Raw genomic sequence first — 14,481 nt, 5'->3', positions numbered from 1 at the left:
AAAAGAGAAGACAATAAAGACGTTTTATTCTTCAGCGTCTAACCATAATTGTTCGTCAAGTCAGGTTGTTTGCTGCTGCTTCTCATAATTGGACAAAATGTGAGCTCTGGATCTCTCGATCTTGAGAGGTTCTACACACATTTCATGTTTAAACTATGAAAAAAAAATTCAATTTTTGTATTTTTTTAGCAGTGAATTTATTCAATCAACCACTAAACCACTAATGTAGCTGTCAGATTTGCTGTCTATGGAATTCTAAATACAGTGGAGGAGGGAACTGGTTGGCAACCAGCTATTTATCAAATTTTGTGGAAATTACACTACCGCTCAAAAGTTTGGGATCGGTAAGACTTGTAATGTTTTTTAATTTGGAAACTGCAATACTTTTTTCAGGATTCTTTGATGAATAAAAAGTTAAAAAGAACAGCATTTATTCAAAATATTAATCTTTTCTAACAATATAAATCTTTGCTCTCACTTCTTAGCAATTTAACACATCCTTTCTGAATAAAAGTTTTAATTTCTTTCAAAAAAGAAAGAATAAAAATTTACTGACCCCAAACTTTTGAACTGTATTTTTAGAAAAGATTTCTATTTTAAATAAATGCTCTTCTTTTTAACTTTTCATCATGATAATATTTCACATATTATTTTTTTTCCTGTATTTTTGATCAAATAAATGCAGCCTTGATGAACATAAGAACCTCCTGTAAAAAACATAAAACATCGTTCTGATCCCAAACTTTTGACCGGTAGAGTATGTTATTATATAACTTAAACAAACTTCTCTTTACACCAAAATCTCCTTCCTAGCAGTGTGATGCAGCATGTTGACATAAAACTTGAGTGAAAGAGTGTACATCTCCACTGGTTCAAGCAATAGGAAGTTCCCATCATGAAAGAAGTCACCCTAAGGGTGTCAGTCCTCTTTCAAACAATCCAACTCAGGCAAAAAGTGACAAATTCTATTCACATGGTTTATTGCATAAAAGGCGAACTATAGTTTACTGTAAGCATAAAAGTTTATATGTACACTACCATTTATAATTTAAGCTTTTTCTTCAAAGAATTGATGCTTCTATTCAACAAAGATGCATTGATTTGGTCAAAAATGTCCATTAATATATTTATAATGTAATTTCTGATGACGTTTATAATTTATAATGTAAGATTTCTATTTAAAATAAATAAATAAATATAAATCTGTTACCATGGTCTGTCTGAATACTCAATTCTCATTGGCTGGCAGGTATGCATTAAAACCTTTTAATGCACAGGTAGTTCCAAGTCAGTTTTATCACCGTTCTATATTAATGTGCTGCTTTCAGTGACACACACACGCACACAGAGATCGCACACAGAGCACACACAAAAACATTCAGGAGCACAGAAACTTGTTGTCAATGCTGCCCTGCGACTTTTATTAATAAAATACCTTAGATACTGGATCGCTGTATTGTATTCTTAAGCAATGAGGAGGTAAAATCACTTAAGTAACTAAACTCACAGATTCATTGTTTGTGGAGAGAGACGCGCAGACATTGTATTGCATGTAATTCATACATGCAACTTTCATCCCCCTCTCCTTCTCTCTCTCGATAATTGATTCAAATAAATGCTATAATTAATTTATTCAAATAAATGTGATCTTACCACATCTTTCATCTCTGTGTCTGATTTGCAGCGGGCAGAATGCTAGAGATTTAACGAGCCGTAACTGACGAAAATAACATTTTCCCCCTTCCAGTCAAATATTGTGCTGCAAACATTATTAACAGCTTGTCAATGCTGGCAAATGACCATGGTATAAGCAGGATAATTCATAGCTACCAGTGCCTTAAACAATTTTAATGCAAAGAACCACCCGACCCAATGATTTCTGAAGGATCATGCGACACTGAAGACTGGAGTAATGATGCTGAAAATTCAGCTTCAAATCATAGGAATAAATGATATTTGGATGTGAGTGCAATTTCTCCAAATTCGCAGGTCAGAGTTCACCAAACTTGAACTTTGGAATGCTGGCATTTACTGTCTCCAGCAGATTGTGGAAACTAGGGCTGGTCCGAATACCATTTTTTTGAGCTTCGAAGCTTCGGTAGTAATCAACACCGAATATTCGAAGCTTCGGAGGGAGGGGGCTGAACATATTCTTCTCTCTAATAAAGGCAGGAATCTCTGTGTGTCTGTCTGTCTGTTTGCATTTTTATTATGTCGAGAACCGTTCATCCAATCGACTTCACGTGTGGCGGGTGTGTTGCTGCGGACCCAAGGGAGTGCAGTGTCGCATTTTGGTGCAATATGGACACACGACACGTTCAGAATCAATAAACTTTTAATAAACTACAGAACAGCGCGAGCCAGAAGCGGCGCGCCTCACGCGGGCAGGGCTTATATGCTCGAACAGCGTGAGCCAGAAGCGGCGCGCCTCGAGAACGGACACTGCACTAGTGATACAAAACACACAGGTCTGTTAAGAGCAATACTTTTAATAAGGTAGCCTAACATTTTTCTAACAAAAAAAAATCACTCCCAAATCAGAAATTAGCAGCACAGTAATTACTGACACCGTAAAGGGTAGGCTATTTAAATAAGAAGAACGAAAAATAAATGAACGAAGTTCAATGAACTATAATAAATAAAGAACATGGTAGCATAGACAAATTATTATTCGCAAGTATTTTCCAAGCAAATTAAGTGCGCGTTTTTAACATGTGTAAAATTACTGATTAACACGGCGGATAAAAGCAGCTCGTTTTTTAACACCAACAATATACTATAGGCGTACTACTTACAGAACTCAGGTGATTTTTCAAACTTGATGTGCTGTTGTGGTAGGCCAGTTTCAAATCGCATATCTGGCACACTGCCTTTGTCTTGTCCTCACTCAATTTAAAGTGCTCCCACACAGCGGAGATCTTCAGCATTTATGTCTTCTCTTCAGATTAATTGAATCATGACGTTCACTCATGGGCGATTCATATTCAAGCGCGAATGAGAACCGTTTCGTGGGGGATGCCAGGTGTTCGGAAAAAAAAAATAATATTTGAATCTCAAAACTGAAAATCGCATGCCAACCCACCGAATGAATATTCGAATAATCGAATATTCTGGTCCAGCCCTAGTGGAAACACAGTCTTTGCATTGCCTTCCTTCTTTTCCCAATGTTAGGAAAGAGTGAATGAACTTTCCATGCCGCATCAGTAAGAGCTTACTTTTCCCAATGTTAGGAAAGAGTGAATGAACTTTCCATGCCGCGTCAGTAAGAGCTTAAGGTCCTTTGTTCACTTCATTTTACCGCAGACTCGTTTACAAACAAGGCACAATTCGACGCGGGAAAGATTGAAACTCAAAAACGATCCTGTGCCGACTACATTGGATCCGACAGTAATGCTACACCAAATGTGAGAAACTGTTTTTATTACGTGGTCACTATTGCTTTGTCTGTTATTACAGATCATTTGATATGAGTATTTATGCGTTTTTTACCTAAAACACAGCAGTGTCCATCCTATGAGGAATGTACGATGTCAAACATACACAACTATTAGCCAATCACAGCAGCGGACGTTTACTTCTGAGTCTACAATCCGCCACGCTTATTCAAACAGAGCGTTCTGATGAGGGGGGTAAAAACAGGACAGAAAATTGCCTATTACTTCTAAATTATGATGTTTTTTTCTGATTTAAAAATCTTGATAATATTATAAGTGGACCTCAGAGGACAGTACAAAATAAAAAACAAAGACAAGTCCATGACCACTTTAATATCTATTTAGTTGTGGCAGGGTGTACATTCGTTTGCCACTCACGCTTTTTTTGTGGAACCCAGCCCCCTTAAAAATTATTAAATAGTAATAATGATTAGTATGATTAATAATTATATTGTATTCAAATAATAATTAATGCACTTTGCATTTAGAATGGATGGCTCCTGAAATAAACAATAATCCACAAGTAATCCACACAACTACAGTCCATCAGCGAATGTCTTGTTTGTAAAAAACTAATTCATAATTAATATGTTTTAACTTTAAGTTCATAATCCATAATAACGCTTCCTCCAGTGGAAAAGTCCATCTCCTGTTGTCCTTCACATCAAAATCCATTCCAGTCCAATCCAACAGTTTGAAGTTAAAAACATCTTAATGATGGATTTGTTTCTTACAAACATGCAGCTTTTGTCTTCACAAGACGTTAATTGATGGACTGGAGTGGTGTGGATTTTTGTGATGTTTTTATCAGCTGTTTGGACTCTCATTCTGACGGCACCCATTCACTGCAGAGGATACACTGCTGAGCAAGTGATGTAATGCTAAAATTCTCTAAATCTGTTTCCCAAACTCATCTACATCTTGGATGGCCTGAGGGTGAGGACATTTTCAGCAAGTTTTCGTTTTTGGGTGAACTATTCCTTTAAAGTATTTAGAGTCCATTTGGACTATTCACACATCGGCTAAAATTCAGACAAGCCCTGATAAGAGCCAAAAAGTGTGCCTTAGACAAAATGTTTTAAATTTCACAAAACAGCAGCTCGATAATCGTTTCAAGAGACAGATGAGTCTCTGTTTTGAGAGCTGATGTTTTGTGTTTGTTCAGGGGTGGGTGGTTACGGATGATATGAGAAAGCGTGGGACAGACAGAGAGAAAGAGACACAGATCAACACAGACAGCCCGCTGTATCGCGAGCGCTCGCTCACTCGCTCCCTCTCCGCAAATACTCTCATCCTGGAGAAGGTAGGCAACCAGATACACGCAGCTTATCCATCTCTCCCAGGGCATGCTGGGTAAAGCTTGACTCCTGCCGGCTGACATAAACCTAAGCCACACAGAGCTCCAGTCTCTCCACGGGGCCACACACACGGACAGGGAGGGGGATTTATTTACTCATATTTAGCTGCGTCCATTGATAAAATCATATGAGAAACTTAAGAGCGGCTTACGGCTGATTCTATCTGGGCTGAGCCTGTGTATGCTGGGAGGTTGATTTATGTTAGAGGTCGATGATTGATGTCACGCCCAGCACATACTGGGACGCGGGGTGGATGTGCTGTCATACTGACAGTATAATGCATGGATGAGCTGTTGCCAAGGAAACTAGTCTAATGTGGTGCTGCTAAAGGGTCTATTAACATGCAAAAAAATCCACCTGGAAAAAGCATGTAATTTGTTCAATGTTCAAATACGTTGTCCTACTCCAGTTTAATATGCAGACACAACTACAATTTGACTGGAATGGATTTTTAATCTCGTTTTTAGTTCCACTTTGGATTTGTGCTTTTGAATTAGCTTAATTTTTTTAAATCATTATTTTCAGTTTATTTTTGTTTTTATTTTAGTTTACGTTTCATTATAGTGTACGTATTTTAAGCATATCAAAGTCTAAGCTAAACTAAACTGGCACAATTAATAAGTTAATTAAGTTAATAAGCTATTAAGTACAATATTACTGTTATTGCTATCCAGTGTTATTGTCAGCTAAAACTAAAACTATTAAATGGCATTTGTTAATTAAATAATATTAGATGAAAACATAAACTTAAAAAAAAACTTAAATGAAAATTTGAAATGTTGGGAACTAACTGAAAGAAAATAAGTTTAGATAAAATAAGCTAAAAATGAGCTAGTAAAATGAATTAAATAAAACTGAAATAAAAATTAATTAAAGCTGCACACAGAAATATATTTAAAAAGCTAATAAAATGACAAAGGCACATAACAAAATTATCAAAAATTGAACTACAATTAAAATGCAAACTGTGAATTTTAAAATAAAAGCTAACACAAAATATGAATAAATTCTAAAACAGTATATAATTATACTAAATAACACTGCTGATATCTAGTCAATTTTCATTTAATGCAGGTTTGAAGGCCTACTTAAGGTTTCAAGTTTTATAATACTATCAAGGTCTGTTTGATACCATTTATTAAAAACTACAAGTTACAGTCATGGAAATGTATTTTAGTTTACTTTCAAATGTTTTGTTACATTTAATTTCATTTTAACTTTCTTTAAATTTCTGTTTTTGATAATAGCACTGCGTTTATTTTGGTCGCTGTGTTACAAAAATGAAATTTCCTGCAACTGCAGAATAAGTTAACTTTCTCCAGCCATCTAAACTATATCAATCACAACCTAACAAGTTAGTTCACATTGCAGCGCATCGGCACCAGAGATCAGATTTGATGAGGCTGAGAAATAAATGAAAGCCGGTAAACCATAAATCTATGGTATGACCGTTAAACCTTCATTCTTCAGGTGTGGTTTATTATAAAGAAAGCATGATATGGAAAATATGAGAGGTTTTTGACAGCTCCTTTAAACAGAGCTCATATCAAACCATCTGAAAATCCTCTACTGCCCCCTAGCGGAGCACACAGCCATAAACACTTAATGAATGCAGGGAAAGGGAGCTCAGTGTGCGGCCAACCCAGTGAGTTTGGCTTGCTGTGCTGTCACGGCACGACAGTGACAGGCTTCCTGTGCTTAGAAGAAACAAGGGTAAGACAGACAGCCAGAAAAAGTGAAACAAGAGGAAACAGAAGTTCCTTGCTGCTCGGAGTCATGAAGATGTCAATAAAACATCATTTACACTGAACGCTATCAAACTGATAAAAGCAGCTACGTTTTCCACCCCATTGCCATCCCAGCGACCTCCTTTAAAAAATTAAATCCCAGAATCCCCACAAGACAAACCCATCCGACTCCAACAGCGAGAGCCGAGAGTAATTTTCTGGAAATAAGGAAGACGTTTCGGTGACGTCTTTCCTTGGACCATCTCTGTACTTCCCTAATTGGAGTCTACAGGCTTTTTAAGCTCCTGCTTGCATTAGCCGTGTCTCGTCAGCAGTCTCTCCACTGAGCTGACAGTTAAAGACCTATTCCAGCCTAAAAACGAGCAGTCCAGATGGTCGAGTCCAGACTGCAGCGGATACGTCTTGATCCGCAGAGTAGCATTTCAGGGCTCTCTGCCTCAGCGAGTCGACAGGGCAAGCGCTAATTGGCAGGAGGAGGGCTAGAAAAAAGGGGACATCAATGAAGTAACAAGGTGACGGCATACCTGACAGTGAGGATGCGGGTTTGAACAGCCCATCATGGCTCCTTTATTCTCGAAGATCTGAAACACGAAAGAAAAAGTCATTACATCCTTTCAAAGAACTCAGACATAACAAGCCATGGCAAACTGTATACAAGTGTTCAGAAACACACTCAAACAAGACAGGTGCAGACAAAACATACACTCTGTTATTGAGACATGAAGAGATCAGAGCACGTGTTGCTGTTTAAAAGGAAACATCCTGTCGAAGGGAGTTTTAAGACTTCCTGGCACCTCCCTCAAGGGCGATTTGAGCAGGATCTGCCCTTGACACTTGATAAATATTGACTCGGCTAAAGTCACAGCTCTTCAGGGTCTGTAAATCGCAAAGATGAGGCAGCACACATGCTCTGATGTGTTTAACAGAGAGGAGATAACCACCGAGGAGTCACTAAGCGGGATAAACTGCAAGAAATGTAGAAACGCCGCTGTAGATGCTTCTCGGATTGGACTGAACCTTGCTGCACCCTAAAATAATGATTTGCGGTTTCAACACAATCGCATGCAATTATTTTATGAGGTGGTGGATTTCGTACACATTGTGATTCGTACAGAATCACACAGTTTTATGAAAAATAAGCATCTAAGGGCCAGATTTACTAAACAGGGCAAATTAGCGTTAGAGCGCAATTCCATAAAAGCGCCGATGGGAGGGGAAAATTCTGCGGGTGATTTACTAACAATGCGCACAATAAAGAACACAGACGCAACATCTCATTTCCATAATGACCAGCGCAATCTACCAAGAGCAGAGCAAATTACCGCCTGCTTTAAGACATGCTTTTTTTGGGGCGTTAAATAATGCCGCAAATACCAGTGAACTGACGAGCGCATATCTTAGTAAATCGTGTTGCGTGATTCATTTAAAGGGTTAGTTCACACAAAAATGAAAATTACCCCATGATTTACTCACCCTCAAGCCATCCTAGGTGTATATGACATTCTTCTTTTGGACGAATACAATCGGTGTTATATTAAATAATGTCGATGCTTTATAATGGGAGTGGATGGTAGCCCAAAATTTGAAGTCGAAAAAATTGTGCCCATCCATTATAAAAGAAGTCCACACGGCTCCGGGGTGTTAATAAAGGCCTTCTGAAGCGATGTGATGCATTTGTGTAAGAAAAATATTAATATTTACAACTTTATAAATCTTAATCTCTAGCTTCCGCTAACTGTCGTATGCACGTTCACGAGAGAGTGGCATCCAGCGGATGACGTAAGACGTAGCATAAGCTCCGGTGAGAATATGTTAGTCTCGCGAGAAACAAGTTTTGTTTACAGCAAAGGAAAACCAGTGTCCCATTGGCTTATATCGAAATCCTTCGACATTTTTCTTTACAAATCCTCGTTTTGTACTACTAATTCGTGACCAGTGTTTTGTTCTGTTCTGCACTTACACATTCGTCACTTCCGCGTGTGCCTACGTGCTACGTCATCCGCTGGATGCCACTTTCTCGTGAACGCGCGTACGACAGTTAGCGGAAGCTAGAGATTAAGATTTATAAAGTTGTAAATATGTATATTTTTCTTACACAAACGCATCGCGTCGCTTCAGAAGGACTTTATTAACACCCCGGAGCCGTGTGGACTTCTTTTATAGTGGATGGGCACAATTTTTTCGACTTCAAATTTTGGGCTACCATCCACTCCCATTAAAAGCATGGATTAGCCTGGACATTATTTAATATAACTCCGACTGTATTCGTCTGAAAGAAGAATGTCATATACACCTAGGATGGCTTGAGGGTGAGTAAATCATGGGGTAATTTTCATTTTTGGGTGAACTAACCCTTTAAATACTCTCCTCCCATAAATTCACAGATTAAAAGGGAAACTCCTACAAATGCATATTCAATAAGGTGAGTCGCAAAAATAACTGCGTCCATGCCTTTTCAGTGCTAATTTACCACTGAGTGTCTTTAGTAAATCCAGACAGTAGTTTTTTAACGTCAAATGAGTTTTTGTGCTGGCACAAGCTGATAGTTAATCTGGCCCTATACCTCTAAACCTAACCATGAGTGGCGCATAACGGTGGCAATATTGTATTTAAATGCTGAATGTACGTCAAACGCCATCACAATGTCATAATTACGCATGGGAAAAACAAAGCTTTCTTTAAGTCCCGAGCTTCTGAGGTGTTGGCTTGTAAGTGAGAAAATATGGGAGGTGCAATACACGCAGTGTCTCTACTGATGGCAAATTTGATAAAATAAAGTTGTTGTTTTTTTATATTCAATAAAACTAGCTAAATTGCATGTACAAAATGCCACAGTATTGTAGAATATACACTGCCTGGCCCAAAAAAATTTCATAAATAAAAGTCGTTGTCTGGAAATTAATAAGCTAATAAATTAGCAAATCCAAATGGCAGGTTTTTTGTTTTGTTTTTGTTTAGTTTTTTTGCCAGGCAATGTATAATGATTAAGCTTACAGCACCTTCATAAATTTCATAAAATCATAAAAAAAGCAAAAATATAGACTTAAAAAGGCTATTATAAAGGTAAGATGCCATCTTTCTCCAACCAAAGTGACTTGCACACACCTGACATAATTACTTCTTCCCAACTCAAACTTCCCAGTACTTGAACATACCATAAGCAGATGGTACAAAAAAAACAAAAAAAAAACACAAATTAGATTGTACAAATGAATTAGTTCACATGAATTATCCACCAAATCGCCAAAATGTAAAATAGTTACAAATTGCCATGAGAGTGTCTTGGTTCGTTTGCATGTGTAGCTTTCAACAATTCACTGAAGAAAATGTTAATTGGAAAAAGTTTTTTTGGGGGGAATTTTCAACATTGATAATGAAAACAAGAAGAAAAAGACATGTCATGGAACTGTTTTTAATTAAGTTAACTTTCTCAACTAAGAACAGTGCGTTACAGCACATTGTGTCCTAACTTGGCATGACATTAAAAATCTCCAAAAACAAGTAATTTGTCGCAACACATGCAACACCACACAACGTAATCAGAACATATTTTAATGTTTAATATTCAGCTGTGTAGAATTACTGTATAATTTGAACCAATGGGACTTCACAGTGTGGACTCAGCACAAAATGCTTGTCACAATCCTACGTTAGGACACGGTGTTAAAGTTACAGATTCAGTGTCCCTGGAGTAACCTGAGGTTGGCACTGTGCCGTAATGCTGTAAGTCTGCAGCAATACTAGCTCAGCAAAAGCACTGAAGGTGCTTCCTTTTGCCATGAATACATAGATACATGCACTCGAGCAACCTTGTGAACCATAAAATGACAAACTGATGAGTCTATAGGAGGGGTGTCCAATCCTGCTCCTGTAGGGCTACATTCATGCATGTTCCTCAAATCTTGCCCTGGAGGGCCAATGCGCTGCAAGAGTTTAGCTCCAACCCTGATCAAACTCAACTACCTGTGATTTCCTAATGATCCTGAAGACATTGATTAGCATGCTCAGGTGTGTTTGATTAGGGTTAGAGCTAAACTCTGCAGGAAGCTGGATCTCGTGGGCCAGATTTGAGGATCCCTGGTTTAGCTCCAGCTCACCTGCCTGGACGTTTCTAATGATCCTGAAGACCTTGATTAGCTGGTTCAGGTGTGTTTAATTGGGGTTGGAGCTAAACTCTGCAGGAAGGTGGCCCTCCAGGAACAGGATCGGACACCCCTGCTTTGTGGCCTAATGAACTTTACACTGTCAGAAAAATTGTGCAAAAACTGTACCTTTAGGAGTACAACAGCTTGTCAATGGGGCAAAACCCTTAAAGGGACAACGTTGTACCTTATTTACCTCTAAAAGGTACTTTAGAATAGTAATATGCACCCTTAAGTAGGGTGCAATGAAATCCATTTTATTTATTTTTTTTCCACCAAATTCAGTTTTTTTCCATTTAAATTTTTCAGGATTCCGTTTTTTTTTTTTTTTTTTCAATTTGAATTGTTAAATTACATTTTAGTAATCAAAAAGCATGTCTAATTAATTGAAATCATCGCACTTCCACAATTTAATGTTTACTAAAAGTTGAACAAAAAATACATTTTTAGGATCCTGTGAAATTTTATTTATTTATTTATTCTGGTAATCAAATGAAGGGATAAAACTAATTTATAATCAAATGAAATGAAATTTATTTTGGCAAACAAAGTGCCGCACAACAGAGGTTTACGGTTCAAATTCAAACATTGAAAAAAAATATTTGTGATTATTCCTTAACAATAATGTTTTAAGAATAATTTTATAATAGCAATTATTATTATCTATTGAGACGTACATTCTACTGTATAACAGAAACATTTATGTCACAATTTCTTAAAGTTAAACCGAACTTTTACTTTGACAGGTTGCTGTGAAGACCTTAGCTTCTGTGTGTGTATATACGATAGTTTTTTCTCAAATTAGGTGGTAAAATGCTCATGAAGTGACTTTCTCAGAGTAGCTGGAGATGAATTTCATGTGTTCATGTCATCATATGAGACGCCAGACGCTGAAAACACCACAAGCGTCACGCATGCTTCAAGCGAAACCGTGCGTCACACAGAGACATAGAGAACAACGTTTATATTTAAATAGTATTTTGCGGTTTAATATTCACAAACACTAGTCTATATTGCAATTTGATTTAAGTGTACTGACCTACTTTTGATTTATTCATCCAAAATTTGACAAATTCCGTGACATCCCGCATTATATAGCAAATTCCATTTTAGTGACATGATTCCATCCACGTTTTAATTCTGCATCATGGAAATCATAGGGGGCATACTTAAGGTACTGCTACAAACCTTTTAGGGGTAAATAAGGTACTAAGTTGCTTCTTTTAAGGCTGTTCTATCCCTAAAGGTAAAAAAAAATTCTGAGCTTGTACAAGCAAGCGAGCACCACAAGAACACAATTCCATGTCAAGTACAGTTCAGTGCTGATAGCTCAGTGATTGCCCCTTGCCCCTAAGGGTGAGTTCACCCCAAAATTAAAATTCTGTCATTAATTACTCCCCCTCATGTTGTTCCAAACCCGTAAGACCTCTGTTTATCTTCGAAACACAAATTAAGATATTTTTGATTAAATCTGAGAGCTCTCTGTCCCTGCATGATGTCCTTATGTTTCTGCGTTTCTGGGTCTGGGAACATTTCAGTTGTGTTGCTATCTATGGGAGGGTCAGAGAGCTCTCAGATTTCATCAAAAATGTCTTAATTTGTGTTCCGAAAATAAACGGAGGTCTTACAGGTTTGGAACGACATGAGGGTGAGTAATTAATGACAGAATTAACCCTGTAACTGATGGCACTGCTCTCCTTGATAGTTTGTAGCTGTTATGTATCGTACATCATTAAAAGTGCATTAGAAGAGGTGTCTGTACACTGCCATATCTTTAATGTATATTGCATGCCTGCACTCCAGGAGAATACACTCTTCTTGTATTATTTGGTATTGGATGTGTTTTATGGTCCTTTGGAGTGTCCTCCCTTCATTATTTATCAGTTTGTAGGAAAACTGGAGAACTAGTAGTTGGTTTATACCTGCCGATGATCACAGGGACAATTGTTGTACACAGTTATTTATTTATTTATCATAGCTGTTTTGAGTCAGTTACATAAAAAAACGTTGATTGGTCTAATTTAAATCTGAAAAAATAAGACTCATTACCCCTTATCTAACTGCTAGTTGTTCAGACTAGTTCTGTGTCCAAGACACAGTCTTAACATAGAGGCTACGTTTATGCAAATGGCCCCAGTTATCCAAAAACATTCGATTTTGTGTTTCTTACACATACATTCTTGTGCATGTGAATGTGGGACAGTGGGTGCAATAAGATGTGCAAGTTTACTATTGAAAAGCAACAAGTAAGATACAAAAAAATTACGAAAAAGCACAGATTGTACTAAAAATTAGTGGACAAAATCCACACAGGTATATGAAGGTTAGCCAATCCTAACAGAGGCCATTTATCTATTGGTGTTAAGGAAAAGTAGAAAAAAAGGGTGAAAAATAGTCATATAAAACTAAATTATAACTGTTTTTGGCATACAAAATATAACTAACGTTATAAGTGGACTTCAGAGAAAAACATAAAATGATAACGCGTGTAGGATTCTGTACCTTTAAGCAGAAAACCTTCGTTAAACTGAATCTAGTCTGTCAAAAAGCCACTGAGGCTCAAGGAACTCTCTCACGCTCATAAGTTGACTATCTTTTGGCACAAACATCTTAATTCACTGTATTCATATCCCTGGAACCCTTTGAAGTGCTCTATTATTCCCCCGCAGGAGCATTAATGTGTCCAGAGAGGCCGGAGGAGTGCTCCACACTGCCTGCCATTGATCAGCGCTGAGACACCCTGACTGAAGAGCATCTCCCAATTGATCCAATTAGCACTGATGAGGAAGACTGGGACAGAACCTAATCGAGCGCTGTCCCTGCCTCGGTCTCCTTTAAACACACACTCTTATGCAGTCACGTCTCCGTGACTCCATGGCTTCTAGAGAGAAAGTTTCTTGAGGCAGCAAATGGTGCAAATGTTTTATTAAGTTGCTACACCCCCCAGAGAGAGTCACAGTGAGAAAAATGTCTGTTATTTTAAGATGAGTCATGAGTATGTTAAATTTAGGCGAAAATACCAAAAAACGCCCCGAGCTTAATTAAGGCTGTGTTTTAGTGCAAAGTAAATTAAAATGTTTTGCTTGTGAATGCAAAGTAACAGGTGCACCAAAAAAAAGAAGTGAGAGGACGAGACGTACTAACCTGCACCCACGTGTACTCGGCACCCAGCTCTACAATCACTTCTGCCCACTTGTCAATCACTTTGCGGATCTCTGCGGGCTGCATGAGGGGGAGGGTGATGTCAGACCAGGGGTGGAAACACATGACCTTACTGAAAACAAACAAACACAACAATTTGCTTAAAACTTCCTTAACAACATTATGCTTAGATCTATCTATGTCTGTCTGCATGTCTATCTATCTATCTATCTATCTATCTCTGCCTGTCTGTCTGTCTATCTATCTATCTATATCTGCCTGTCTGTCTGTCTGTCTATCTATCTATATCTGTCTGTCTGTCTGTCTGTCTGTCTGTCTGTCTGTCTATCTATCTATCTATCTATCTCTGCCTGTCTGTCTGTCTATCTATCTATCTATATCTGCCTGTCTGTCTATCTATCTATCATCTATATATCTGTCTATCTATCTATCTATCTATCTATCTATCTATCTATCTATCTATCTATACCTGTCTGTCTGTCTGTCTGTCTATCTATCTATCTATATCTGTCTATATATCTGTGTCTGTCTGTCTGTCTGTCTGTCTATCATCTATCTATCTATCTATCTATCTATCTATCTATCTATCTTGTCTGTCTGTCTGTGTCTATCTATCTATCTATCTATCTATCTATCT

The 14,481-nt window shown here is 37.7% G+C and overlaps 1 protein-coding gene across 1 annotated transcript in view; it reads right to left on the bottom strand.

Moving 5' to 3' along the window:
* The window catches only part of LOC107667272 (galactose-1-phosphate uridylyltransferase-like), a 122,684-nt gene that overhangs the window by 96,339 nt on the left and 11,864 nt on the right, over positions 1 to 14,481 (bottom strand). Inside the window, exons 5-6 of the mRNA XM_016458902.1 lie at positions 13,827 to 13,956; positions 7,065 to 7,121 (exon numbers count right to left, since the gene is read on the bottom strand). Of these exons, the coding sequence (XP_016314388.1) occupies positions 7,065 to 7,121; positions 13,827 to 13,956 (187 nt within the window). The remainder of the gene's footprint in view (positions 1 to 7,064; positions 7,122 to 13,826; positions 13,957 to 14,481) is intronic.

This window comes from Sinocyclocheilus anshuiensis, unplaced genomic scaffold (genome assembly GCF_001515605.1).
Source record: "Sinocyclocheilus anshuiensis isolate Anshui unplaced genomic scaffold, SAMN03320099.WGS_v1.1 scaffold952, whole genome shotgun sequence".
NCBI classification, from domain to species: domain Eukaryota; kingdom Metazoa; phylum Chordata; class Actinopteri; order Cypriniformes; family Cyprinidae; genus Sinocyclocheilus; species Sinocyclocheilus anshuiensis.
This window is presented reverse-complemented; position numbering and strand designations above follow the sequence as displayed.